We start from the raw sequence: 27,105 nt of genomic DNA, 5'->3' as shown, positions 1-27,105 counted from the left end.
TCCCCTCATCAATCTACACACAATACCCTATAATGGCAAAACTAACAGGTTTTTAGAAATGTTTGCAAATGTAAAAAACTGAATCAGCTTATTTACATACAGTACCAGTAAAAAGTTTGGACAGACCTACTCATTCAAGGGTTTTTCCTTTATTCTCACTATTTTCTACATTGTAGAATAGTGAAGACATCAAAACTATGAAATAATGTAGTAACCAAAAAAAAAAGTGCTAAACAAATTAATATACATTTTATATTTGAGATTATTCAAAGTTGCCACCATTTGCCTTGGCAGCTCTGCACACATGGCATTCTCTCAACCAGCTTCATGAGGTAGTCAAGCATTTCAAATAACAGGTGTGCCTTGTCCAAAGTTAATTTGTGGAATTTCTTTCTTAATGCATTTGAACAAATCACTTGTGACAGGGTAGGGGTGGTATACAGAAGATATCCCTATTTGGTAAAAGACCAAGTCCATATAATGGCAAGAACTGCTCAAATAAGCAAAGAGAAATGACAGTCCATCATTACTTTAAGACATGTTTCACAGAGTTCAAGTAACAGACACATCTCAACATCAACTGTTCAGAGAATACTATGTGAATCAGGCCTTCATGGTCGAATTGCTGAAAAGAACCTACTTCTAAAAGGACACTTGCTTGGCCAAGGAAACACGAGCAATGGAAATCAGACTGGTGGAAATCTGTCCTATGGTCTGATGAGTCCAAATTTGCGATTTTTGGTTCCAACCGCCATGTCTTTATGAGATGCAGAGTTGGTGAACGGATGATCTCTACATGTGTGATTTCCACTGTGAAGCATGGAGGTGTGATGGTGCTTTGCTGGTTACACTGTGTGATTTATTTAGAATTCAAGGCACACTTGAACCAGCATGGCTACCACAGCATTCTTCAGCGATACGCCATCCCATCTGATAAGCGCACAGCTAAGACAACGTAGTAGTTTCTTCAGGACAAGTCTCCGAATGTCCTTGAGTGGCCCAGCCAGAGCCCGGACTTGAACCTAATCGAACATCTCTGGAGACCTGAAAATTGCTGCGCAGCGACACACCCCATCCAACCTGACAGAGCTTGAGATGATCTACAGAGAAGAATGGGAGAAACTCCCCAAATACAGGCATGCCAAGCTTTTGCATCATACCCAAGAAGACTCGAGACTGTAATCGCTGCCAAAGGTGCTTCAACAAAGTACTGAGTAAAGGGTCTGAAAGATTTCCGTTTTTTTCTATAAATTTGCAAAAATGTAGAAAAACCCGTTTCTGCTTTGTTATTATGGGGCATTGTGTGTAGATTTAGAATAAGCCTGTAACGTAACAAACTGGAAAATGTCAAAGGATCTGAATACTTTCCGAATGCACTGTACAAGAGTGCTGGTGTGTCATTGACTTACCGTGCCCAGGTTACTGAGCATGCCCAGTCCACACTTGGAGAGGGTGATGTTAAGTTGGTCCTTGCTGCTGATACTGATGACGGTCTTGTAGTCAGGGATGCTGTAGTCCACTTCTTCTGATATACCTGTGTACTTCACTGGCTTCTTCTTCATCTACAGTTCAGGGGGATGCATAGCCGTTATGTGTGTGTGGTGGATAGTGCATTTCCACTATCCGTATGAAGGATGTGTGTGGAACATGGGACAGTGAGAGTGAGTGAGTGAGTTACTGTATGTATGTATGTATGTATGTATGTATGTATGTATGTATGTATGTATGTATGTATGTATGTATGTATGCATGGAAAATGTATGCAAGGGTCACCTTTAATCCCAGGGTCCAGGGTCTGAATCCATCTCGGGTCTCGTCTTCTAGGGGCTCCAGCAGTGGCTCCCACACCCCCATCACCTCGTTGAAGTAATGAACCTAAACACACCACACTATGTTACTGTACACTAAATGCAGTCTGACTAAACCCATGTTTTAGTTGAACGGATGTCGTGTAAAGGTCGTGTAGATGTCGTGTAAAGGTCGTGTAGATGTCGTGTAAAGGTCGTGTAAAGGTCGTGTAAGGGTCGTGTAAAGGTCGTGTAAAGGTCGTGTAGGTGTCGTGTAGGTGTCGTGTAAAGGTCGTGTAGGTGTCGTGTAAAGGTCGTGTAGGTGTCGTGTAAAGGTCGTGTAGGTGTCGTGTAACGGTCGTGTAGGTGTCGTGTAACGGTCGTGTAGGTGTCGTGTAAAGGTCGTGTAGGTGTCGTGTAAAGGTCGTGTAGGTGTCGTGTAAAGGTCGTGTAGGTGTCGTGTAAAGGTCGTGTAGGTGTCGTGTAAAGGTCGTGTAGGTGTCGTGTAAAGGTCGTGTAGGTGTCGTGTAAAGGTCGTGTAGGTGTCGTGTAAAGGTCGTGTAGATGTCGTGTAAAGGTCGTGTAGATGTTGTGTAAAGGTCGTGTAGATGTTGTGTAGAGCTGTGCAGTGTCTGACCTCCAGGTTGAGCTGGCTGTGCAGGTTGATGAGGGTGCTCCAGTTCTTGACGTCACCGTGGAAGGAGGACTTGGCCAGGAGCATGGGGACGGTGCGGTGGCCCACCCCTGCCTCCAGTGTCAGGCAGATGGAGTTGATGGCCAACTGCAGGGACTCGCCCTGGGGAATCAGCGGGACCAGGGACTGGGCATCCTCGTCTTTACCCTCCTCCTCCAGGAACCACAGCTTGAGGTCCCTCCAGGACCTGCGCTCCCACAGGTCTGGGGGCACGGGGCTCTCCAGCTCAGACTGGGGTGTCTCGGCACCGGCCGGGCTCAGCACCGACTGAATGGTAATCACTGTGTTGATAATGATGGGCGACACCTGGGTGTGGCACAGAGGAGAATGGAACGTGAGGCACATCACTCTGGTTTGGCTAGCTGGGCCAGAAATAAAAAAAAAAAAAAACAGGAAAAAGGTGACAAGAAGGTCTAATGACCAAAATGATATGCTCCTAACAGGTACTAAGACCCTGGTTCCTATCTTCAAGGGATGGTTTTGATTTTGGCCGTGGCCTACCTTGAGTGTGAGTGCGTTGATGCAGACCTCCATGGCCTGCGGGGAGGTGGAGGACTGTGTGCTCTTGAAGAACACTTGGCAGGGCTGCAGCACAGTGGTCTCCTTGTTCCTCTTCTCCTTCAGGAAGGGGCAGGCCACCACCTTCAGGTCCTTGACCACCGCAGTCATCAGCTGACCGTCCAGGTCGCTCTTCATCACCAGCTCGCACTCCGTGGTCATGACCAGGGCCGGGGCGTCGGCACGTGTCAGGTCGGCCACAAACACAATCTCAGGGTTCTTCACCAGAACATTAATCTCTGACTTTGCCACCACCCCCACTGGAGCTGTGTTACGGAACCAGAGAGGAAAGCAGGGCGTGTACATTAGGCATCCAATCCAAAACTTCACATTGTGCAAACATGACATTTGTGGTGAATAATGTGAAGTGTGAAATTTGAGTGTGTCATACCAGATTCCTTGGAGGCTGCGGCTGCAGTGGGTTTAGTGCCACTGCTGTTCTTGGGGGTGGCGGAGGAGAAGCCCTGCTGGCTGGCTTTGAGGAAGATGTCGGCCACAGTGAGCAGGAATTCCATGCTGGCACAGAGGTACACGTCCTGCACCACCGTGTCCAAAGAGGTGCCGTCGCGGCCCTGCTTGTAGTTCACCTCCACCATCACGTTCCTCTCAGCGCCCGGACGCATCGCCATCATCCTGACAGACAGAGGCCAGAGGGACATGATGAACCCTACAGCAAGGGAACTATCAACAAACCCTACAGCAAGGGAACTATCAACAAACCCTATAGCAGGGGCACTCCTGGTCAGGGATCCAAGGCACAAGAAAGGAGAGCGGGGGCTGTGCCGTTTTTAAATGACACTTCACGCCAATTGTAAATATTCTGAAGCAGAGAACGCTCTCCTGCTCTTCAGTACCAACCCAAAGGAATGCCTTTGACCTCCAGGAAACTTTTGCCGCCAAAGCTATAAATGACCAAAAAAGTAAATACCAGAACAATATTTCTAAGGTAGGAATATTAAGAATAGTCCATGGGGATATAAATAATAATCATGTCATATCGCTTTTCATTTTGTGATGTTATTAAAAACTGTATGAACCAAATACTGTAACTTAGGAAGGAAAGTTTCCATATAATATGAAGAATGCTGAAACTCTTTTTGTTAAGATATGAATGTGATTTTAGTTCTCATGTCCCTTGCACATTAACTAAACCACGCCCCGAATGAGGTCAGAAGAGCTCGTCAGTGTGATGGAACTGCCCTTTTCGACCAGAGTGCTTAAAAGGACTCCCTAAGAATTAAAATGTAGACCAAAGGATCTGAGACCGTGGTCCACACGTTGAAATGGTTGCAAACTCAACACAAGGTGAATAAAAACTCACTAGACCAAAACATTGACAGTCTGCAGCTGTGTATGTAAAAGGGATCTAGAACTTTGACTAAAGACACAAGGTGGAAGGAAGAAAATCCCATCCATCTCAGACAAGAGTCTCTGTTATGTTTCACTATATTGGATCACTCCAAAATATCGGTATCACTCCGCGGCGGAGGGATTAATCCGAGGTGAGGATTTACAGATTTACTCTCGTGTACACCTGTGTCACGGCTGGGGTCCGCCTCTATATATAGACCCCATGGCCGAGACACACGTTCTCTTTCATTTTCTCAGCGGACATCCGTATGGTTTGAGTTACAAACGTTCTGAAGTTCACTTGGTAAGTCACTGGTAAGTGTAATATCTTGCGTGGAAGTATACTCATTTACATTTACATTTAAGTCATTTGGCAGACGCTCTTATCCAGAGCGACTTACAAATTGGTGAATTCACCTTATGACATCCAGTGGAACAGCCACTTTACAATAGTGCATCTAAATCATTTAAGGGAGGGGGGGGGGTGAGAAGGATTACTTTATCCTATCCTAGGTATTCCTTAAAGAGGTGGGGTTTCAGGTGTCTCCGGAAGGTGGTGATTGACTCCGCTGTCCTGGCGTCGTGAGGGAGTTTGTTCCACCATTGGGGGGCCAGAGCAGCGAACAGTTTTGACTGGACTACTCACTGCCTGTTTTTTTGCCTGTTTTTCTCCCACAGGGGTCTTCCCCTGTGTTTGCAGAGGTACTGGGTAATTTATCCCTCACCGGGTTCCTATACCTCCAAGCGGGTCACGACATAGCTCTCTCAGGGCGTTGGACCCCTTCTCCGTAGCCTTGTTGGCTTGGCTGAGCTTATGGCTTTCCCTTTGTGACAGGTGTGATGGTGGTATCCCCCTGGGGATCTGCTTACCTCTTGTATGCACTACCTGGGTTTTAACCACGCGGAGAGGGCGGTGGAGCACCCTACTGGATGCCTGTTTTGTGTGGTGTTCTCAGAACGCCTGCACCTGACGTGATTGGCGGGCATGAGCGAGTGGGTCGGCCAGGCCCGGGCTCAGGCTGGGGACGAGCTCCCTCCCACAGGAGTGGTGCAGCAACGAGCTGTTAGTCCCACTATTGTGCCCAGTACCCCTCTCTGGAAACGTGGCCGGAGCCACCGCAGGCAGAACCCATCTGCCAGCTGGGCTTCCTCTGGTACCTTTTGCTAGGTACTATCGGGTAACTTGGCACCTCCCTCTACGGTTGGTTCAGTAGTCCTGGGCATCGCCTCCCCTTCCGGGGACTGTGCCGGTACCTCTCCCCCTTCTACATTGACGGCCCCTGCGTCTCGCGCTGGGACTTCGCCACTGGCTGGACAGGTCCCTCTAGCACCGGCTAAATCTGGTACGGGTACACCAATATATTGGAGTGATCCAATATAGTGAAACATAATGAAGGTTACGTATGTAACCACGGTTATGTGAGCTATATGGATCACTCCAATCCCCTACGGTGCTAGAAGCGCCTCAGAAATGATGTAGAGAACGTGTTGCAGCCATGGGGTCTATATATAGGGGCGGACCCCAGCCGTGACACAGGTATACACGGGAGTAAATCTGTAAATTCACACATTTGATGTATCCCTGTCGCAGAGTGACACCAATATATTGGAGTGATCCATATAGCTCACATAACTGTGGTTATACACATAACCTTCGTTCTAGTTGAACACTCCACTCCGAGACCAAAACAGGACAGTGTGACCTCTGGTGGACAGCCAGAGCCTTACACCCATCGAGCTATTCCCCTGACAGATAGACATCCAAACGTAAATACATTGCATTTCTTACCAAAACGGGCAGTGTCTCTTGCGCAAGGTATATGGTTACTGTGAGAGAAGTAGCCAAATGTACGTTAATTGTCCCTGCCCCCTATCGCTCTATTTTCCACACCCCCTTTTCCATCTTTGTGTAATAAGCCATCTTATCTGGTCAGTCCACTAGGGACTTTTGTCTCATGTAAGTATGTATGTGTATTCTGTGTTATTATTTAGGCCGACTAATAATACATTAAATCAACTGAATAAATCAGAAAAGGCTGGTGTTCTTGTGGATTCAAGAAGTCTGCGACATTCAGAATGAGACTGATACGAGGTAATGATTATTAAGTGACTTATCGCTATATAATATATATTTCGGGAGATGGTAACTATAAACAAATTCTCCTTTGGTGCCCCAAATTCCTAATGAATTAATTGTTTCATGATTAATTTAATAGAGTAACAATTAAACATAGTTGATAAGATAAATAACAGTCATCACATTAAATCAAAGTCACGACAGCACTAATAACAAACCCTACCTTAAGTGCACTAAATACCTTGTAATCCGTTAGTCAAATTATGTTACATTGAGGAGTGAGACTAACTTTCTGTTCGACAGATACAAAGATACCATTCTCTCAACACAATTGACAGACTTTATCCTTACTCGTGGGTTTTGATGGACTGGGAGTGAGAGATTACCTCAGTTGCTTTGACTATGATGGGGCTGCTAACCAAAGCCATTCATCTTAGCTGTGTGACAGTCCTATGTGAGTAGACAGATGGTGAAGCTGTGATGAACATGGTGCCACGCTGAAGAACACACACTGAGCCTCGTACATCAACGCCAGCACCGAATCACACAATCATATGTTCACAGTACACACACACACACATCACTCTGTGGCATCTCTCCCAGGTTTAGTGAATGTATAAGTAGGCTCAGTACCAAATCAAATGTATTGGTTACATACACGTGTTTAGCCAATGTTATTAGGGGTCTAGCGAAACCAAGGTAACCGTGGGTGTGTCCTCTACCTGGCAGTGATCTTCTTGACCCTGCATCTTTTGTCGTCTAGCAGGCAGTCTGTGAGTTTGACGGAGGCCTTCATAGATCCGTCTGAGAACATGTGGACAGATGTAGAGATAGTCCCCAGGGTGAACTCAGCTAGCTTCAGCTGCTCATCCCTCGAGTCCAACACCTGCACCTTGGAGACACACACCAAAAAGTCTGTCTGTGGGCGTAAGAATATCCAAGTGGATGGAGTTTTACATGGTCAATGCCAGTGTTTGTGAAGGTGTGTCGTGGTGCAGTAGTCACCTCAGTCCCATTGGGGCTGTACAGGACCAGGGTCATGGAGTCAAACTTGAAGTCCAGTTTGAGTGTGCTCTTCAGCTTGGTGCTCTTCTGGGTCTCCACCACTGCAGCAGTTACCACCGTGTTGCCTACAGACAGGGTTCAACACAATTATAATAACAGCACAATCCCAGCAACACACATCCGAATTCAACCCAGACTGACACACTGCTGTCCTCACCGCTGGTGGGGTTAGTACCAGTACCTCCTGATGCCTGTGAGCCTTTGGTAGAGGCCGTGTCGGAGCGGTCCACTGTACGCGGAGGAGGAGGGGGGGAAGTAGAGTCTGACGTCTCCGACAGGTTCCCACTCAGAGTCCTCAACACCACCGTCATATCATCCTGACCCAGGATCAGCTAGTAAGACACACACACACACACACACACACACACACACACACCGTAACACTGATGCATCAACATTTCATTTCACACACTAACATTTGTTCATTGAGATTTGGCTTTAACAAACACACACGCATACACTCCGGCACACACACACACTCACGTTCATTGGTTTGAGGTGAGCAGTGATCTCTATGTCGGGGATGCTGTGGTACCAGGAGGCTGACAGGTTCCTCTGGATGGACAGGTCCAGGTTGACCGGCTTCAGAAGCTGGATTTCCCCCTGAAACCTCCCCTCCTCAAAGGTGGTTCTGGACAATCAAATAAACAAACAGCTTTACAGGTTCAGATTTGCTGCACATCCGGGGACGGACCAAATATGCAAAAGTACGTGAAATAACACATAGACGTGTCAATAGTTAATCATCGCTTCACATCCCAGTGCAAAAATGAAGTAGTCCTTTCATTGTATAACAACTACGCATCTATGATGTTTAACTCCAATCCCTTGTACATCTACAGAATGGCCTGACTACCAGTGTGTCTCTCACCTGTACATCTTGAGGTCGCTGAGGCCCACGGTCATGGTGTCCATGACGGGAGGGATCTTGACGTGCATTTGGGAGGGGACCATTGCGAAGCGGTTCTTGACCGTGACCATCCCGAGGTCGGCCACGATGACGTTGGCGGAGGACGACGACTGCGGCAGGAAGACGACGGGAGCGTTGAAGTCCACGTCCAGGGAGATGCGGGTGCTGCGCTCAGCCAGCTCCATCACCCCCGTGGCCGCCTTCTCCGCTGCCTGCACCGTCACCTCAGCCAGGGCCTCCTTGGCCACCTGGAAGTTGTTGATGAAGGCCTGGGGGAGGAGGAAGAAGAAGAAGAGTCAGGTCATGTGACAAAGTGCTCGTGGATCTTCATAGCACTCAGGACAATAGGTTCTGGGGCATTTTTGTACCGGTATTAGTAAAAGGTACCGGTTCTCAAAGAACAGGAATCGGTTAAAAGATAGAAAGGTGGAATGAAGAAAGATGGAGGCGGGTCTCTTACCAGGATGGAGGAGACAAACTTATTGAGGAAGATGACCTGGATGCAGCCCACCGTCAGGGTGACGCTGGTGTCCACTTTACCCATGTCTAGATAGGCGTCGCCCTCCGTGGCTTCAGTGTGGTTCACCATGCGGAAAGCAAACACCTCCTCATCGGCTATGGACACACACTAGGACACAGAATTCGTACCGAAATACTCATTAGAATCACACCAGCAAAAAGCTAAAAAATGATTTTTGTTTTGTCTTAAATCGCAACTTCTCGGGAATGTTCCCCCTCGACTGGGAAAATAACATGTTAACAAGCGCCCTGTATCCGAGGCTACCTGCTTGTACAACGCCTCCTTATCACAGTCCAGGATGACTATGTTCTTCAGGTTGGCCAGAACCTCTACCGCTTTTTTCCTCATCAGCACCTCCGACACCAGGCCTGGGACATAGAACAGAGGTAGAGAGAACAGGTAGAACAAAAGGAGGGGTAGGACAATTCTAGAACATAGACAGGTGTTTCAGTACAAGAGCCAATAAGACACGATCATCAGTGGTTTATATATGTCTACCACAAGGTGGCACTAGCCTCATTATAATCTGTGTGTGTGTGTGTGTGCATGTCCTGTCAACACATCACACACACATCATTTTGATATTTGATGCAGAGGCCATCATAAGTCATGCATGTAGCTGCTGACTTTATGTTGTGGACATGTGTTGTAGGCGGGGACTTGTCTTGTGTCAGGTGGCATTTACCCTCGATGCGGATCTCCGCTATCCTGTGGCTCTGGCCTCGGATGAAAACCTTCAGACAGTTGAGATCGGCTCTGATGTGCAAATTCACCACATCCTCAAACTTTGACTTCTTAGAAGCTAAGGAGCGAGAGGGTCAGAGAGACATTTATGAAAGAGCTGTTCTGTCGTCAAGACTTCAAAGGACCATCGATGTGAAGATGACTTTGTTGGTGCATCAGAATACATCTAATGTCAAGTGGTGCATGAAAATGGTATAGTAATGTACATCTGGTTTAGCTAGCTAATCTACGTATTAGGAGAATACGCATCTACTCAATATCTCCACATGCAACAAACATATAGGAAGTATATGACCTAACCGATGTCTTCCACTTTCAACTACCTTGAATCATGAATTTGTAAATCAATATCACAACGCGGAGAAGTCTAAGTTCCAGTAAGCAGAACCGATTCCATGAAACGGATAGTTACAGGTTTTTTTTGCCACAGCCGATCCCTCTTTCTTCTCGCCTTCCTCCCCCTCTCCCTCGTCCTCCTCGGGGATGGTGGGCAGCTCCTCCTGGCTGGGCGCCACCTCCTTGGTCGGGGGGAGGAGACTGATCAGGAAGTTCATGGCATTGAGCAGAGCCTCCGTGTGCAGGTGTATGTCCAGAGACGAGAAGTTCACCTGAGACGTCACACACAGACATACCACCTTCACTATGAACCCACACTTATACAACTAGGCAGAGAAGTGAGATGTTTCAATTCCAACTGCGCGTTAACACAGTTGTACTGTACTGTATTGCAAGACATTACCTTAACTGATTGTTCAGTGTTCTTGTACTCAGACTTGAATTCTGGCCCATTCTTATCAGCCTGAAAGAGACACTGATGCTATTAGACCTGCTCTACTATTACATCTACATCGGATGAAGAATGCAAGACGACAGTGTTGACTGTTGGAAGTGTTCACTGTGTGAGTGTGTACCTTAGTGTACTCCAATGTAAGGAGGTCATCCTCTGTGTTGTCGAGAGTGGTGATCAGGTGCACTTTCTTCTCCTCTGAATCTGGAACAGTTTACAAAACCAGAGAAAGCATATCACACATACGCACGTCTGCAGACATGCCACGCACATACAACTACCAACAACATATAACAATGTTTAATCGTATGATAAATATATATACACAAAATGTCTTCACAGTCCAAGCGCAGCAAGGTACACAAGGCGGCCCTGCTAGTGTTTCAAAAAAATATGCAATCCCAGGAAAAACACCGTTCTGAGGGCACCAGGTGCCAGAGATGAAAATCTATGTAAAAAGCATAGAAAGAGGGGTGATCTAAAGACGCAACTAGAATGGCTTGCGAACAAAATTTACTAGAACAGCGCCTTTGAATGCAGTGGACAGCGAAATGAAGTTGATTTGAAAACCAATAGAATAGAGCTGGTTTCAAATGGCATTTCAAGAACATCTCCAGAAAACAGATACATTCAAGTTTGAACTACCTTTCTGGCGTCTCCCCTAATGTCAGAGCTGCTGTGAATATCTAAGGCTGTAGCGAAAGGCGCATATCGCTCACTTCGACATTTACATATTTACGTCAATGTGTCCAAAATTAGATGAAAAATATTTTCCCCCGATTGTGAACTTCTGCCTCAGTTGACAACTCTACCAGCCAATCCCTCACTGACCCATGTACTCGGGGCACTCCAGGCAGATCTCTCGTAGGAACGTGTAGGATGTCATGTCGAAGGTACGTAGCTTCAGCTCGGTGCCCAGCCCCTCGATGTCCAGGTGCAACACTGTGACCTCCTCGCCTCCAGAGAGACGACACAGCTGAACGGACAGCTAAACAGCAGAAGAAGAAGGTAGAGGAGGTTCAAGTTCATGCACACACACACACACACACACACACACACACGAGCTCCTATACTAGCAATCAGAGAACGCAACTAAATGAAGTGTTTAGGTACTCTCTCTCTCACACACACACAGATGGAGATGAGTTTTAACCATACTTTGCTGATCTCAAACGTCATGAGGAACTCGGTCATGTTCTTCTTGGGGTCTTTCTTGACCAGACCTCTCCTCTTGACAGAGTCGGAGCGCTGCAAGGGGCTGGGCATGTTGTCGGGGAAGAACGGACGGTCTCCTATAGGAGAGCTGGGAGCATCGTAGAACAGGTCCTCCTCTGATCCTGCACACACACACACACACACGTAATTGCCACACTGTGTGTATGCGTATTAAAGTACATACATCCATTTGTAATGTGTACACAGGGCTGTGTGTGTGTGTGTGTGTGTGTGTGTGTGTGTGTGTGTGTGTGTGTGTTTGTGTGTGCACATGTCTCTCACCTGATTCCCATATCAGGGAGTTGCGCAGTTCAGCCATGGTTGGTTTCCTGGGGGTTAGCTGAGGGGTGTACGACTGCTTTAAAGCCTGCGTCATGAACACAAGCAGAGATTACACACCGCACATAGATTTCTATTGGCTTGTCTATCTACACACAAACACAACACACAGAGTCAACCTACAGACAGAGTCGACCTACAGACTGGCAGAGATAGAGGCTCAGTAGAGTTAGCACCTTGGATGTTGAATGAGCATTGGTGCTGCGCGGGGCCGGCCTGCTCTCTGGCAGCGGGATGCTGTCGATCAGCTCCAGCACGCCCCGCACCTTATCATCAGAGATCCTCAGAGACAGTAGGGGCAGCTCCCCGGAGATTTTAAACCTGACACACACACACTTTATTCATATCATTCATCTGACCGGCTATTTGACAAACACCATTACACAGTGGCTGACTGTCCATCACACCAACCCGCACCCCCACCTTTCCCTCTTACTTGGGCATGCGGGAATCTGTGACCACCATGGCTCTGCTGAACACCACCTTGACGTCGACAGGCTCCAGGATGTGGAGGGCCGACTGCCTCAGCTTACGGGCTTTCTTCCAGTCCCCATCTAAACACACAACAACCACTGGCGCCGTTAAGCCTCATTTATAGTCTACCTAATCAACAAACGCAAGGACACAATAAGCTACACAAAATGTATTCCCTGCGTAGTTGCGTCACATGACAATTTGGGCAGCAAACTTTCTGATAATTGTGTGTGTGTGTGTGTGTCTCCATACGCGAGTTTGCGTGTGTGGGCCTTCGTACCTGGTTTGCTGTAGAGGAACTGAAGGCTGCTGAGTTGGACGTCGAAGCTGTCGTAGGCCCGGGACATAATGTCCTCTATAGTACTTCTCCCTACAGAGAGCTGCGGCAGCCCCTCTCTGCTCAGACTAGACACCTGATAACACAAGACAATGCCATAACACCTGGGTGAAGAGTCCTGTTCATTATGCAGGGATTGACATTAACGGTTGCCTGGAGCAAGGCAATTAAAACAGTCAGGCAAGTGGATCTTTCTCTGTGGTCAAATTGTGTTGAAGACAACTGTTCATGTGTTACCTCTACTGTCCCATTTTTCAGGTGAATTTAGTGACTCACAAGAAGAAGAAAAAAGACAAAGCCAAGTGTGCTCGATCATAATTCTCAACTTCTCCATACATCGTCTCTCAAATCCCTCAAGTCCGAACCGACCACTCGCACTGAGCACGTTGAAGTGACTTACCTTGAAGTGGCCCAGGTCCAATAGCATGAGGTTCTGGGTGGAGTCGTAGAAGCCGGTTTGGGGGACGATTACGTAGGAGGCCATGAGGTTGACGTTCAGATCCAGAACCTTCTGGGTCTCAATCACGTACATCAGTCCTGCAGACAACGACATAGAACGGAGGGCATACTTCAACATGTTCTTACATATGTATACGAAACGGGAGGGAGGCGTGCCAGTAGGAAGTACGGAGTGAAGGTTGAGGTCAAAGGCTTGTATCCTGTCTGATGATTCAGAGTAAAATGTCCATAGAAAGTCAAATTAGAATAGATCTCTGTTTGAGTCTGCGGCACATGTCAAAAAATTCTATCAGTGCCGTGGTTTCTTGTGACAGGCCAGGAGTGCGAGTGTGGCCTGTCAGTCAGAGCTAGAGGCGGGGCTCTGACCTGTGGAGGTGCGGTCTCGGAACTGCTCCAGCTTCATGAGAGTGGCGTTGGTCAGATCGTCCAGCTGGAGGTCATCAGGCGGCGAGAAGAACGCAGACATGCTGTTCACCGTCACCTGCCCGGAGAGGGAGACAGGTATCCATGTTGTTACACACAAACATGCCTGATTGAACCGAGGAACGACAGGAATACAATTATGTACACAGGACACACACACAAAAATGCACAAACAAACACACTCACAGCATCATAGATGATCTCCAGAGGCTGGGACTCGACGCGGAGCCGCTGGTCAGCGCTCTCGTCCAGAGGGTTGGTCTCAAACAGGATATCCAACAAGGGCGTCCCCGTTACCGTGGCAGCCTTCCTTGACGACAGCAATGTGGGTGCCGGCCGGTTACTGGCTAGTCCTGTCACCTCAAACAGACTGAGCTGGGCCGACAGCCTGAGAGGAAAAACCGCATTAGAACCAAGGACAGAAAGAAGTGGGGAGAGTGTGGAGACCAAGGAAGAGAGAGAGGGGGGGAAGAAAGAGGGAAACGCAGAGAGAAGAGATAGACAAACTGAGAATCGCAAAATGGTGGCACAAGAAAAAAAAATATGAAATGCCAACTATAGTGCATCCCATTGATAAGGCACTAAAACAGAGCAGATAAGGAAGGGGAAAGTATTTAAATACAAGGTTTGTTCAGAAGCGTTAAGCATTACCGGTATGTCAAGTAGAATTGGGCATCATGTCAGTTCTATATCTATCTGCAACGTTCTGAATGTTTCACCTTAGGGAACACACCCCAGAGGGCATACTGTACTTACTTAATGGCTTGTGCTCCGGGCCTCTGGGTCAGCATGGATTTCAGATCTTCAACTGTGAGTTTGAGGATTTCATTCTGGTCCTTGTTGTCTTTCATTGAGACAGACATCCTCTCCATGTGGAAATTAATCTTCATATCCTCAAACTGCACAAACAAGACCAGAGAGAAAAGGGAGACTGAACCGTTTCCTGGATTATCTCCCTTCTCTTTTGGAGGACGCCAGGGATTGTGATGCAGCCCTACAGTGTGTGGGAATATACAGTCGCAACTCACGTTCTTTGGCAGGTTATGATTGACAGCTATCTCACTGTAGCCGATGGCGGTGTAGAGTTTGGCCTTCTCAGCAGAAGTCATAAGCTCGTCAAAAGCTGAGGGAGAAAAATAAAAGTCATTCTCCATGCAATGTGGAAATGTGTCTTATGATTTACAATAGCAGCATTAAAACATCAGGAGGACCTTATCAAGATTACTTCAAAATCAACTTCACAAAAAAGGTAGAGTGCAAAATGCAGTTCCAAGTGCACGGTTAAATCAAAGTCAACCACATTCCTATCCACATTTTATATGCGAGTGAAGTCATATCGTACGGAGAAGAAAAATTAAATTAAATCACGACACCTGTGATAGAAACAGGAAGTTCAGAAAATGCCGACAGATCATTTGTTCGCGCTCTCCTTTTGTGTCTGTAAAATAAATGATGCGAGAAATGCCGGTGGAAACGCTACAGATATACATGAACATCTTTGGTCCCAAACCATCATCTTGAGAACCTTGTCATCAACGTGATTCAATACTTCATAAGGGTGGGACAGGACAGGTTAAATGTCCAATTGGAATTATTTTTGTCCAGTGTTCTTTCATCCTGGTTCTGGAGACTCACATGATTTGCAGGTTTTTACCTCCAGCCCAACATCAACACCATTGACTCAACTAATCCACTAGATTTCATTTAACGGTTCTTATTTTCATGACCATCTTCGTCGATAACGGTTGATAACGGTCAGCCCTAGTTACACACCCCATGGTTCCCCAGGACCAGGATTGAAGAACACTGTTCATCAAAAATAGTAACTGCAGCGCATTGGCATGCTCATGACACACTGATGACCAGCTGAATGTTTGACCTGGTGGTCTTTGCATTATCATAGGGGGCGGATTCGGAATGTATTTCCGACCCCTTGACTTATTCCAATTTGTTTTGTTACAGCCTGAATTCAAAATGGATTAAATTGATTTGTTTTCTCTCACTCATCTACACACAATATCCCATAATGACAAAGTGAAAACATTTTTATTTTATGAAAATCAAAAATATCTCATTTGCATCAGTACTGTGTTCACACCCCTGAGTCAATACTTTGTAGAAGCACCTTTAGCAGTGAATACAGCTGTGAGTCTTTCTGGGTAAGTCTAAGAGCTTTCCACACCTGGATTGTGCAACATTTGCCCGTTATTCTTTTCAAAATTCTTCAAGCTCTGTCCAATTTGTTGTTGATCATAGCTAGTCAACCATTTTCAGGTCTTACCATAGATTTAAGTAAAAACTAATGCAGCATATCAGGAACATTCACTGTCTTCTTGGTGAGCAACTCCAGTGTAGATTTGGCCTTGTGTTTTAGGTTATTGTCCTACTGAAAGGTGAATTCCTCTCCCAGTGTCTGGTGGAAAGCAGACAACGCCGTTTCCGCCGTTTCTTTTTTATCCTGAAAAACTCCCATCCTTAATGATTACAAGCATACCTATAACATGATGCAGCCACCACCATGCTTGAAAACATGGAGAGGGGTACTCAGTATTATGTTGTATTGGATTTGCCCCAAACATAACACTTTGTATTCAGGACAAAAAGCTAATTGTTTGCCACATTATTTGCAATATTATTTTGGTGCCTTGTTGCAAACAGGATGCATGTTGTGGAATATTTGTATACTGTAAAGGCTTCCTTATTTTCACTCTGTCAATTAGGGTAGTATTAGGAGTAACAACAATGTTGTTGATCCATCCTCAGTTCTCCTTTCACATCCATTAAACTCTAACTGTTTTAAAGTTACCATTGGCCTCATGATGAAATCCCTGACCGGTTTCCTTGCTCTCTGGCAACCGAGTTAGGAAGGACGCCTGTATCTTTGTAGTGACTGGGTGCATTGATACACCACACAACACGTAATTAATAACTTCACCATGCTCAAAGGGATATTCAATGTCTGCTTTTATTTTTTTTTTCATCTACCAATAGGTGAGGTATTGGAAAACCTCCCTGGTCTTTACGGTAGAATGTGTTTGAAATTCACTGCTCGACTGAGGGACCTTAAAGAGAATTATATGTGTGGGGTACAGAGATTCAAAAATCATGTTAACCACTATTACTGCACACAGAGTGACTCCATGCAACTTATTATGTGACTTGTTACGCACATTTTTACTGCTGAATTTATATAGGCTCGACATAACAACAGGGCTGAATACTTACTGAAGTATTCCAGCTTTTTATTTTGTAATAAAAAAAATAAAAAACATAATTCCACTCTGACATTATGAGGAATTGTGTGTAGGAAAAAAAAAATATATAAAATGTATACATTTTCAATTCAGGCTGTAAATAATTGTGGAAAAAGTAATGGGGTATTAATACTTTCTCAAGGCACTGTATGTACAAAATGAAGCATGGCGATTGGCCCAGGGGGGCGATCTCACCTCCGGTCTTGACCTCCTTGGCCTCGGCGCCACAGTCTCCTGACCAGCCGGACCACATCCAGCCCAACCAGCCCTGAGATTCCTCCTCCTCCACCTTCACCCCCGGACGGAAGATACGCAGCCCCGCTTTGCTTGCCTGGAAAGACCGACCAGCGCCAGTCAGTCTATACATAACACTTCAGCCTCAACCACTAGCTAGAACCACTGTTAGTTCCACTGTGACCACTGACCACGTGTTGCACTGGTGGTTACGCTACAGCAGTGTGACTGAGCAGGGTCATTTCAGTCACGCTTTTCTGCCATTTTGAACAAATCAGTTTAGTAGACAGACAAAACTGAGTACAGTACATACAGAGAAGACGGATAGTTCATTAGGGATAATTCAGATTGCTCAATCCGTACCTCCATCTCAGCTTGCTGCCTGGCCAGAGTGATGTTAAAAATATCCAGAGTCCGCTCAGGCTCCTGGGCACACGGCAAGAAAGACGGATCGTCTAGTCCATTAAAACAGTTCCCTGACCATTATGGGAATCCATCAATTACTTAAAAAGGTAGACTCAGCAAAATGACGTTGCCACGAGCAGCACCGCAGATACTGAGATGAGCAAGATGCAAGACTTCGCTCTCACACAGTATCTGTGTGCACAGGTTCGCGTCACACTGTTACAGCTTGGTAGCTAGGGGACCAAAACAGTGGAGAAGAGCATCGTGCTTCAACGCTCTTAGTTGTTGAGGAAATTGACCACTATGCTGTGTACTTTCTGCATCTACGTCATGTCGCTGAGCATACCTTTAATGTCCATCATCAATCAATGCAGCAGAGTAGATACAAAGACTGGGAATGCAACTCAGAGCATGAGGACTAGGCCCTTCTCAATCTCCACCACACCTGGGTTCAAATAGCATTTTGTTTCCTTTCAAATAGTTTGAACACTTGATTGAGCCTGGCTGGTGTGCCAGATGGGCAGGGTTTGCACTTTGAGGACTATGCCATTGGTCCTATTACAGACAGGCAGGCTCAATCAAGCACTGCTCAAGTTTTGAATAGAAAACAAATACTATTTGAACTCAGGTCTGGGTTGCACTCATTAGGGAACGCAACAGAAAACTTTTCAGAACTGAAAATATTAATGAGTGTTTCTTAATACCCAGGTAGTCTCTCCCTGTTTCAGTTCATTGTCTTCCATTTGGTACCTAATGAACATCGCCCTGATCTCTACACACCTCCAGCTCCCTGAGCTGCTTCTCAGTGGGCTTCTTGCTGGTGATCTTGGCCTTGTAGAGCTCTCTGTACTGCTTGACTGTCTGCCGGTGGCAGCGGATGTGCTGCCAAGACCACATGTGCAGCCGCGGCTTCACGTCCACCTCCATGATGCCTGTGATCACATACTGCCACCTAGATGACATACACAAGCAGTGACAGTCACAACAGAACCAGCACGTGTACATCACGATAGCTCAAATCGATTGAAGGAAATGTATATCTTAATCTTATACTGGATGGCATGAAACAATACAATCACCTAAACATCAACAATAACCAATATTTTTGTCGTTGTGACAATTTTTTAGTAGAGGAAAGAATTGTAAGTAAAATAAAAAGTGTGAGAGCTGACCATAGATAGGCGTTGGTGTGCACGTGGACTTGCGGCCGGTATTTCCTGTAGGGCAGGTTGCGTGACATCATATCCACTGATCCCAGGAGCTCCAGAATGCTGATGTACTGGAGAGAAGGAAGGGGTGAGAGTTCAGGGGTCATCGAGAAGGACAGAGGCGGAAAACAATAAGACAGTGACTTTAAAAATGTGTCGAAATTCTAACTCTGGGCAACGCTCATCATGCAAGAGCGCACAGATCTGTGGAAAAAAAACATTTCAAATAGACGGGATGGTATATAATCCAACGCGAATTCCGATTGTGTGAATGGCATGTATCAGTTTACTTCACTGTGGTTAAATAAGTCATCCTCCTTACTATGCACATTGTTGAAGAAATTTTCCAAATTAAATCTGGCTGCAGATTTAAATTATTTTTATGGTACTTTCCTGTTCTCTTTTGCTCGATTAAAATGTTTCATCTTTCTCTCTCCCTCATATCTCCCTCCATCACCTGTGGTCTGTTGAGCTCCACGGCCACCTCTCTTAGGTTGACCACCAGGTCCACCTTGGGAGAGGAGAAGTCCACATCTGACCAGGGGTTCATGCGCAGCTTCGCATCGGCCGTTATCGGACGAAAAACTGCCAGCAATAAACAGGGAAATAAGGTTATTAATATGATACAGAATTAGTCAACAATTCCACCGTGGGCCATCGTAATGAGAAGATACCTTCAATTACGATAAAAACTCCAATGACTACAATGACTGAGATTTTATTCTCTGTATCAGGTGATGTGACAACATGACTATCAAGACTCTGATCCAGACGTGAATGATGTCAAACCCTTATATCGACTGGGTGACACTCACTAAAATCGTGGTTCATGGGAGTGGAACCCCCCGGGATGCTGTCCTGGAGGCATCGCTGTGGAAATGTGACAGACAGGAAGAGATGCCTGGTTAGACGTCATTGATAGACATAATCACTCTCACTTAAGGGACCCGTCGCTCCGCGACGGCACTGAATGATGGCACCTGTGACTCACCAGGGCCTCATCTGGCATGTGATTGGAGTACAGCATTGAGTTCACATTCCAGTAAGCAAAGAGATTGTCCAACTGGACAAGCTGTGGAGAGGAAAAAGCATAACAGGAAACAGCTTAGAATGCTGTAGACAGTAGAACAGTGTCATAAAACTCATACAGTTAATCAATTGCTGTGGACTGACTACCTTGAAAAACAGCTTGGCTTTCTCATCCAGGAGACAAGGCATCCAATTCTCATCTGCTGTCTGTGGGGGTCACAGTTATGGGGTTGAGACGTGACGTGGTCAGGGTCAGACCAGGAACAGATCATAAACCTGACCACAACAAAGATCTCATATCCCACACCCAGACCTTAACTAAATTGAACCACTGTAATATCATCTCCATTTCCAATATCATCTCCAATGAATGACCGATTTAACGAGGTAGGGGCCTCACGCATTACCTGAAGGCTGAGGTTCTGCAGTGACACTCCAAATGAAAAGGGGCAATTGGGGTTGGTGACCTGAGAGAGTGAGAGAAGAGTACAGTAATGAAATACAGGAATAATACACTCATTTAAAATGAGGTAATACAACTGTAGCACACTGGGTCGAATACACACATCATCCTCATAGCGGACGTGGATGTTGGAGATCTTCACTTGAAGGTTCTTGATCACCTGCGTCACAAGTTTCTCCACAAAGGTGTCCTGCTTCTCAAGTGCGGGGTTTTCTGTGGCACCAAATAACACATAACAGTACATGCATTCAGGTCACAGTCCTGAGTCTGTTTTAGCCCGATGCCAGCCCTGCAACTCAATGACATTATACCATCTATTTAAGAGCGGTTTGAAGATGTAATTAAAGCGTGACTCACGGACAGACACATGAACTCTGACCTTGCTCTGCTGCTTTCTGTTTGGTCTCTTCGATCCTCTGCAGCTCCCTCTGACGAGCCTCCTGGAGCTGTTTCTCCTCCTTCTCTGCATCATACTTTATACCTGAAACACGCAAACATTAAGAAAACACACACACACACACACACACACTATAGCTAGGTTTCTTACTGGCTGTGGGCACGATGAGTAGGTAGACTCCATCCAGTGTGGCTTCCACTGACTGGGTGTACAGATTCTTCCATGGAATCTTCAACTCCAAGCGTCCTGACAGATCCACACACACACACATACAGTTAATAGGAAAAAGGTTGAAGAGTGAGAAAGATGGAGAGGAATTATAATAGTGAATGTATGGTAATGGTAGGTGGTGTTGGGTTGAGAGTCAGACAAATCTTACCTATATGCCCTGCTCTTACTTTAAAAGGAATGTCAAGTTGACTCTGAAACAAGAACAAAAATATTCAGCACAATACAATGTGAATCTACCTACATAATTAGCATTTAACCACTGATACGTTTAGTAGTAGGCCTAGCCATTCATGTCAAACATACCAAGGCATTTTCCTTTATTTCAAGATTTCTGAGCACTGCATCACCTAGAAAAAAAGAAAAAAAATATTTGTTTAAAGGGCGACTGCACTTCCTGATTTGGCCTTGTTTTGAAGATTACTCGCTAATGCTAGCGGCTATGACTGAAGCCAAACGAGAGTTGTCTAATTCTTGGGGGTGTGTGGTTTGATGTAGGTGTGTTATGTTTGCATATCATACCCTGGCAGGTACTGTTGTTTGCCCCTCCTGAGTCACCATAGCAACAACAGCCATTTCCTCAAAAAATTTGCTTCCTTAAAATTGTCAAGATAAATCGAGAAACATGTCATTCACCAATGTTTTTGACGAGGAGGTCTTAGTCGCGCAATTTTACATCTAGCTAAGTTACTTGGGGCAGTATTTCTCAAGTTAAAACATTTCCATGAAAAACTGCATACAGTGCACTGCATACAGTCTATTGAGTCAGGAAAGTCTGGCTGTGCGCTCAGGACTGAATTCTTAGAATAATAACATATCTACAACTTAATTATCTGCAAACTGTCAATCTATCGTAAATAAAGCACAAGCTACACGATTATCAGTCCCCCAAACCACTTGCTAGCTAGGTAAATTCCAACTCTGTGTTTGTCAATGGAGCTAGCAGGTAGTAGCTAGCAGGCTAGCAGTCAGGCCACAGCTTATCAAGTCACTGGCCATGTGTGTACTTCAGTGTTGTTTTGTACAACTTTCTCACTATTACCAGAGTGCGTATCTGTCTGGCAGTGTTTCATAGGGAATCATGTTACAAAACAGGTCGCGAATGTGTTTTGGAAAATTAAAAAGTTGCAGTTGGGTCAACTTGTCAATGATCATCTCAATTCAAAAAAGTGGCAGACTCAAGTGATTGACACTATCAAACACAAGTAGCCACTCAAAGCGCTAAGGCCAAGGGTTATTTTAACATAGGCGACTTGTTGTCTTATGTAAACAAGTCTGAGGCGCTGCATAATGGTCAGATCTGTCTCACTGTCTGGAGGTTCTGACTTATGATTTGGATAGAGCTCACACAGCTGATAAGCAGCTGTGCCGATTGCGTTCTCTCTTTTGTTAGTGTGCACCATCGTAATCCATACCCAAACCTCCAGTAACTCAGTTTTGGAAGTGACTGACTGACCAAAATGATCTTATTTACACTTTGCAGTCAATTTTGACACTATAATGAATGTTTGACTTATACCAATGCCACATTGGCTGCTTAAAACCAGATACGTTTATTCTAAGAGGCACTTGACCTTTAAAATGACTCAATAAGCACTGATACATGAATACACACAGTGTACAAAACATTATGAACACCTGCTCTTTACATGACAGGTAAAAGCTATGATCCCTTATTGATGTCACTTGTTAAATCCACTTCAAATCAGTGTACATGAATGGGAGGAGACAGGTTAAAAGGATTGTTAAGCCTTTAGACAATTGAGACATGGATTGTGCATGTGTGTCATTCAGAGGGTGAACAGGAAATAAAATATTTAAGTGCCGCTGAACATAATATGGTAGTAAGTGCCAGGCACATCGGTTTGTGTGAAGAAGCGCTACGCTGTTTACATTTTTTTTTAAATGTAAACGCTCAACAGTTTCGTGTGTATCAAGAATGGTCCACTACCCAATGGACATCCTGCCAACTTGACACAACTGTGGGAAGCATTGGAATCAACATGGGCCAGCATCCCTGTGGACACCTGGTCGAGTCCATGCAACTCAATATTAGGAAGGTGTTTAATGTTTTGTACACTCAGCGTACTTCACTAATAAAATGCATAGTAACCTGATGTTGGAAACATATGGCCTAGCCTAAGCTGACAAATAACTTAGCCTAATTCCACTGTACATTTTCCATTAAATGCAAATATTAGCCAGCTGTGCATTATGTTATCATGTTCCCAGATCGTCTTCACAGAGGCCGCATTTCAGTAGACAATTTTGTGCTTCGTCTTTTGGCAAAATGTCAGACCTTCAATAAATTTTCTCCAAGTATCATATCTTTCTAAAAATGAACTATGCCTAGATACTGCTAAGGCCTCACCAACCGGTCATCGTGATTTATTATTGCCACTTTAATAATGTTTACATATCTTTCATTACTCATCTCATATGTATATACTGAATTTTATACTATCATGCCTATGCCGCTCATCCATATATTCTTATTCCATCCCTTAGATGTGTGTGTATTAGGTAGGTGTTGTAGAATTGTTAGATTTCTTGTTAGATATTACTGCGGTCAGGACTTGAAGCACAAGAATTTCGCTACCCTCGCAGCTAACCATGTGTATGTGACAAATAACATTTGATTGTTGCTCCGAGACATTTACCCTTCACAATTACAGCACTTACAGTTGACCGGGGCAGCTCTAGCAGGGCAAAAATTTGACTAACTGACTTGTTGGTAAGGTAGTATCCTATGACGGTTCCACGTTGAAAGTCACTGAGCTCTTTAGTAAGGCCATTCTACTGCCAACGTATATGTCTATGTAGATTGCATAGTTGTGTGCTCGATTTTATACACCTGTCAGCAAAGGGTGTGGCTGAAATAGCCGAATCGATTCATTTTAAGGGGTGTCCACATACTTTTGTGTAAACAGTGTAGCTATCTAACAAACTTAGGTTAGCTGGCAGATTCCAGCTAACGTTAGCCAATTTAGCTAGCTAGCTGGCTTAACAGCTAGCTAACAAACTAATATACTGTAGCTAGCCAGATGACTATAACACCTTGCTAACAAATAAGTAAGTACTGTAGTAGCTAGTAAACCTGCCATCAGCAAACAAGCACAGCAGCATTGTCTAATGCTAACATCTAAGACAACAATCATGACAGTGACAGCTGCAGGTTTCTGAACTGACGTTTAGCTAACACGCTAGGGTGGCTAGCAAGGAAGCTAACCGTAACACATAATCGTTACCTCCCCAAATCCCGAGCTTGAGTTGTGAGCTGTCAAGGTTTACAACGTAATCCCCTAAAAACCTGTTCAGGACATCTACCACCACGCTTTCGAAGACCATGTTGCTGTTTCGTTCACCTCTCGGTCACCATGTTTACATTCAGTTTTAACGCTTAACTCGCTCGCCTGTCCCTAATAATGACAGCTGGCTGGTCCTGTTTCTTGAAATATCCAACGACGCTCGGTCACATGGACGGTCTTGACGCCATGTGTTTGCGTCAATAGATTATTTTCTTTGGAGTATCCACTGCAAGGTTCATCTTCCTCTTGCCAAAGAAGATTATCGTTTCAGTCCGTGACAGAATAGGAACCATAATTATGGTCCATGATTCAAAGGGGGCCCTAATTAGTGGTGAACAGATAGAAATGTACGATCATGGCTAGAAAGGTTGCAGCTTTCGTAAAATTAACGTCACGCCTAGGTCACACCTACAGTATTTTGTGGAAAATGGTTCTCAGGCGGCATCATCTGGATATGTGTGCATCAACATTTCAACATACACTTTCTGCTACAATTTCTGTCAAGCTGTAGCAGAAGTTGAATGTTGAATTTGTGTTGCACACATCCAGACGATGCTGCATACCTAGCGAGTGCTGTCGGTGGATCGATGAGTAAGAGTTGTCGGTTAGTAGCAGTTTATGAGAATTAACATATCAGGTTAAGATAAGTAAAAATTAAATTAGGGAAATGTTTAGCTAAAATTAAAAACATTTAAACTTTTGAGTTAATTTGACCAAATCTGGATCCATTCTAACCATGGCCCAAATATGGGTAATTTATATAGATAGAGGACTCATCTGTGACAGCGTTGTGTGTGATTGATAAAGACTAAATCCGTGGACTTCAGAGATCAGGTTGCTTTAATGTATCAGAGTTCACTCTCCTGCATCCAAAAGAATAGACAAAACATTTGTAGAGCACAAATGTTCTGCCAAACTTTGCCTCTCTCCAAGTGCATCAATTATTTTAAAATACAAAAGTGAGAACAGCCTCTCCTTATAATGCATCAACACAACGCTCATTTTACATACAGCGAGGGAAAAAATTATTTGATCCTAACCTCAGCTCGTTACCTGTATAAAAGACACTTGGGAGCCAGAAATGTTTCTGATTGAGAGGGGGTCAAATACTTATTTCCCTCATTAAAATTCAAATCAATTTATAACATTTTTGACACAAGTTTTTATGGATTTGTTTGTTATTCTGTCTCTCACTGTTCAAATAAACCTACCATTAAAATTATAGACGGATCATTTCTTTGTCAGTGGGCAAACGTACAAAATCGGCAGGGGATCAAATACGTTTCCCCTCACTGTAGATAAAACCACATTCCTGCATCCAAAAGAAAAGCCAAAACATTTGTAGAGAACAAATATGTTCTGCCAATCGTCGCTTCTCTCAACAACATAGACGCACAATACACAATAGCTACAATAACACATACAGTACCAGTAGCTAGCTAGTAACCACATGTTGAATTCAGAATGTTAATATCATCCTAACAAGTACAATTACAATAGCATCTTTACAATACCATCCACTTATGAGTAAACACTAAATATACAACATTATTCATGACTCTGTACTTAAAGGAATCTAACTTTCCTGAACATGACAGAAAAAGTGTGCCTAACTCTCCAAGTGCAATAAAATGATTTGAGCACAAGCACACAGGGCAAAAGGTATGCGCTCCCCTATTTCCCAGGATGCAGTTGTGGCCGATGTGAAATGGCTAGCTAGTTAGCGGTGGTGCGTGCTAATAGTGTTTCAGTCGGTGACGTCACTCGCTCAGACCTCGAAGTAGTTGTTCCCCTTGCTCTGCAAGGGCCGCAGCTTTTGTGGCGCGATGGGTAACGATGCTTCGTGAGTGACTGTGGTTGATGTGTGCAGAGGGTCCCTGGTTCGAGCCCAGGTTGGGGCGAGGAGAGGGACGGAAGCTATACTGTTACACAGGCATGCATAATAACAAATCAACATGCTATATTAATATATGAACCTGTTGAAATTCACAAAGTATTTTAACAACTGTTACATATGCACCACACAGAACGCACTGCAACTTCCTCTGCAACTCAATGCTGCAAGGCAAACGCAGCATTCCATTGGAAATGAATGTACTTCTGGTGAACCAAAATGCAATAACGCTGTCGGTGTGATCATCGACATTTGAGGGGCTGAGACCAAACACTCTCCAATACACTCTCCACCGGGCTGCCAGAATCCCAAAAGTGCATTCAACAACTAACCTTGCCCTGGACAATCGTTTGTTAAAGATCCTTACAGGCTCTGGCAATGGCAGCTGGCGTCCAACGTAGGGCCTCATGAGGTTGGGTCTTAAAGGGAAGGCCTCGTCGCCAACGAAGACGTGGGGAACAGGTCCCAGGTCTTCAGCTCCAGGGAGTGATGCAGGTGGTGGAATCTCCAGGGTGCCATCCTGAAGTGCCTGGCCGAAGGCAGAGTCCCGGAGGGTCCCATCATCACTTCCCTTCCCGTAAGCACAAACATTGACAAAGTGGAAACAGTAGATGGCATCTATTACAGCCAAGAGTACAACTGAATATGTACCCTTGTAGTTGTAGAATTGCGAACCTGAACACGGTGGAGCCTGGATTACTACATGTCTCCCGTCAATGGAGCCAAGACAGTTGGGGAAATTCCTCTCCAGGAACTCGGCAGCGATGACCCTCCAGTCTTCCTCCTTGGGGACAGGCAAGTGCCACAGAGGGGACAATGCCTGCCACCGTGGACCGTCCAACTCGGAAGCTGAATCCAATGGTCCTGTAGGAGTCCCCTATCGCCAAGAATCAATTCAGTCTATGACTATATCAATAAACTGTAGCCCAGGCCAACTCTACTCTTA

General features: G+C 45.1%; 1 protein-coding gene across 7 annotated transcripts in view; it reads right to left on the bottom strand.

Annotated features, from left to right (window-relative positions):
• The window catches only part of LOC135514329 (intermembrane lipid transfer protein VPS13A-like), a 53,783-nt gene extending 29,214 nt beyond the window's left edge, over nt 1–24,569 (bottom strand). For 2 of the 7 annotated variants that reach the window (XM_064937732.1, XM_064937735.1), the window contains exons 1-42: nt 24,206–24,568; nt 21,264–21,307; nt 21,109–21,151; nt 20,880–20,975; nt 20,712–20,813; nt 20,436–20,545; nt 20,277–20,336; nt 20,017–20,076; nt 19,832–19,912; nt 19,656–19,710; nt 19,298–19,425; nt 18,805–18,911; nt 18,413–18,584; nt 17,591–17,653; nt 17,189–17,324; nt 14,768–14,862; nt 14,496–14,638; nt 13,926–14,127; nt 13,683–13,797; nt 13,258–13,394; nt 12,801–12,933; nt 12,483–12,600; nt 12,223–12,367; nt 11,990–12,074; nt 11,651–11,829; nt 11,324–11,480; nt 10,617–10,696; nt 10,445–10,504; nt 10,118–10,313; nt 9,647–9,763; nt 9,226–9,329; nt 8,902–9,069; nt 8,403–8,710; nt 8,015–8,162; nt 7,689–7,863; nt 7,472–7,596; nt 7,189–7,358; nt 3,431–3,672; nt 2,983–3,305; nt 2,425–2,787; nt 1,774–1,875; nt 1,410–1,562 (exon numbers count right to left, since the gene is read on the bottom strand). In XM_064937732.1, coding sequence (XP_064793804.1) covers nt 1,410–1,562; nt 1,774–1,875; nt 2,425–2,787; nt 2,983–3,305; nt 3,431–3,672; nt 7,189–7,358; nt 7,472–7,596; nt 7,689–7,863; nt 8,015–8,162; nt 8,403–8,710; nt 8,902–9,069; nt 9,226–9,329; nt 9,647–9,763; nt 10,118–10,313; nt 10,445–10,504; nt 10,617–10,696; nt 11,324–11,480; nt 11,651–11,829; nt 11,990–12,074; nt 12,223–12,367; nt 12,483–12,600; nt 12,801–12,933; nt 13,258–13,394; nt 13,683–13,797; nt 13,926–14,127; nt 14,496–14,638; nt 14,768–14,862; nt 17,189–17,324; nt 17,591–17,653; nt 18,413–18,584; nt 18,805–18,911; nt 19,298–19,425; nt 19,656–19,710; nt 19,832–19,912; nt 20,017–20,076; nt 20,277–20,336; nt 20,436–20,545; nt 20,712–20,813; nt 20,880–20,975; nt 21,109–21,151; nt 21,264–21,307; nt 24,206–24,305 — 5,700 coding nt within the window. In that variant the 5' untranslated portion in view covers nt 24,306–24,568. Of the gene's footprint in view, nt 1–1,409; nt 1,563–1,773; nt 1,876–2,424; nt 2,788–2,982; nt 3,306–3,430; nt 3,673–7,188; nt 7,359–7,471; nt 7,597–7,688; nt 7,864–8,014; nt 8,163–8,402; nt 8,711–8,901; nt 9,070–9,225; nt 9,330–9,646; nt 9,764–10,117; nt 10,314–10,444; nt 10,505–10,616; nt 10,697–11,323; nt 11,481–11,650; nt 11,830–11,989; nt 12,075–12,222; nt 12,368–12,482; nt 12,601–12,800; nt 12,934–13,257; nt 13,395–13,682; nt 13,798–13,925; nt 14,128–14,495; nt 14,639–14,767; nt 14,863–15,112; nt 15,212–17,188; nt 17,325–17,590; nt 17,654–18,412; nt 18,585–18,804; nt 18,912–19,297; nt 19,426–19,655; nt 19,711–19,831; nt 19,913–20,016; nt 20,077–20,276; nt 20,337–20,435; nt 20,546–20,711; nt 20,814–20,879; nt 20,976–21,108; nt 21,152–21,263; nt 21,308–24,205 lie in introns of those variants that run through there. The other 5 variants (XM_064937734.1, XM_064937738.1, XM_064937736.1 and 2 more) reach the window with 4 other exon arrangements.
• Nucleotides 24,570–27,105: the final 2,536 nt, after the last annotated feature.

The sequence above is a fragment of the Oncorhynchus masou genome, chromosome 25 (genome assembly GCF_036934945.1).
Source record: "Oncorhynchus masou masou isolate Uvic2021 chromosome 25, UVic_Omas_1.1, whole genome shotgun sequence".
Lineage (NCBI taxonomy): Eukaryota > Metazoa > Chordata > Actinopteri > Salmoniformes > Salmonidae > Oncorhynchus > Oncorhynchus masou.
The sequence above is the reverse complement of the archived record's forward strand: the minus strand, read 5'-3'. Positions and strand labels throughout refer to the sequence as shown.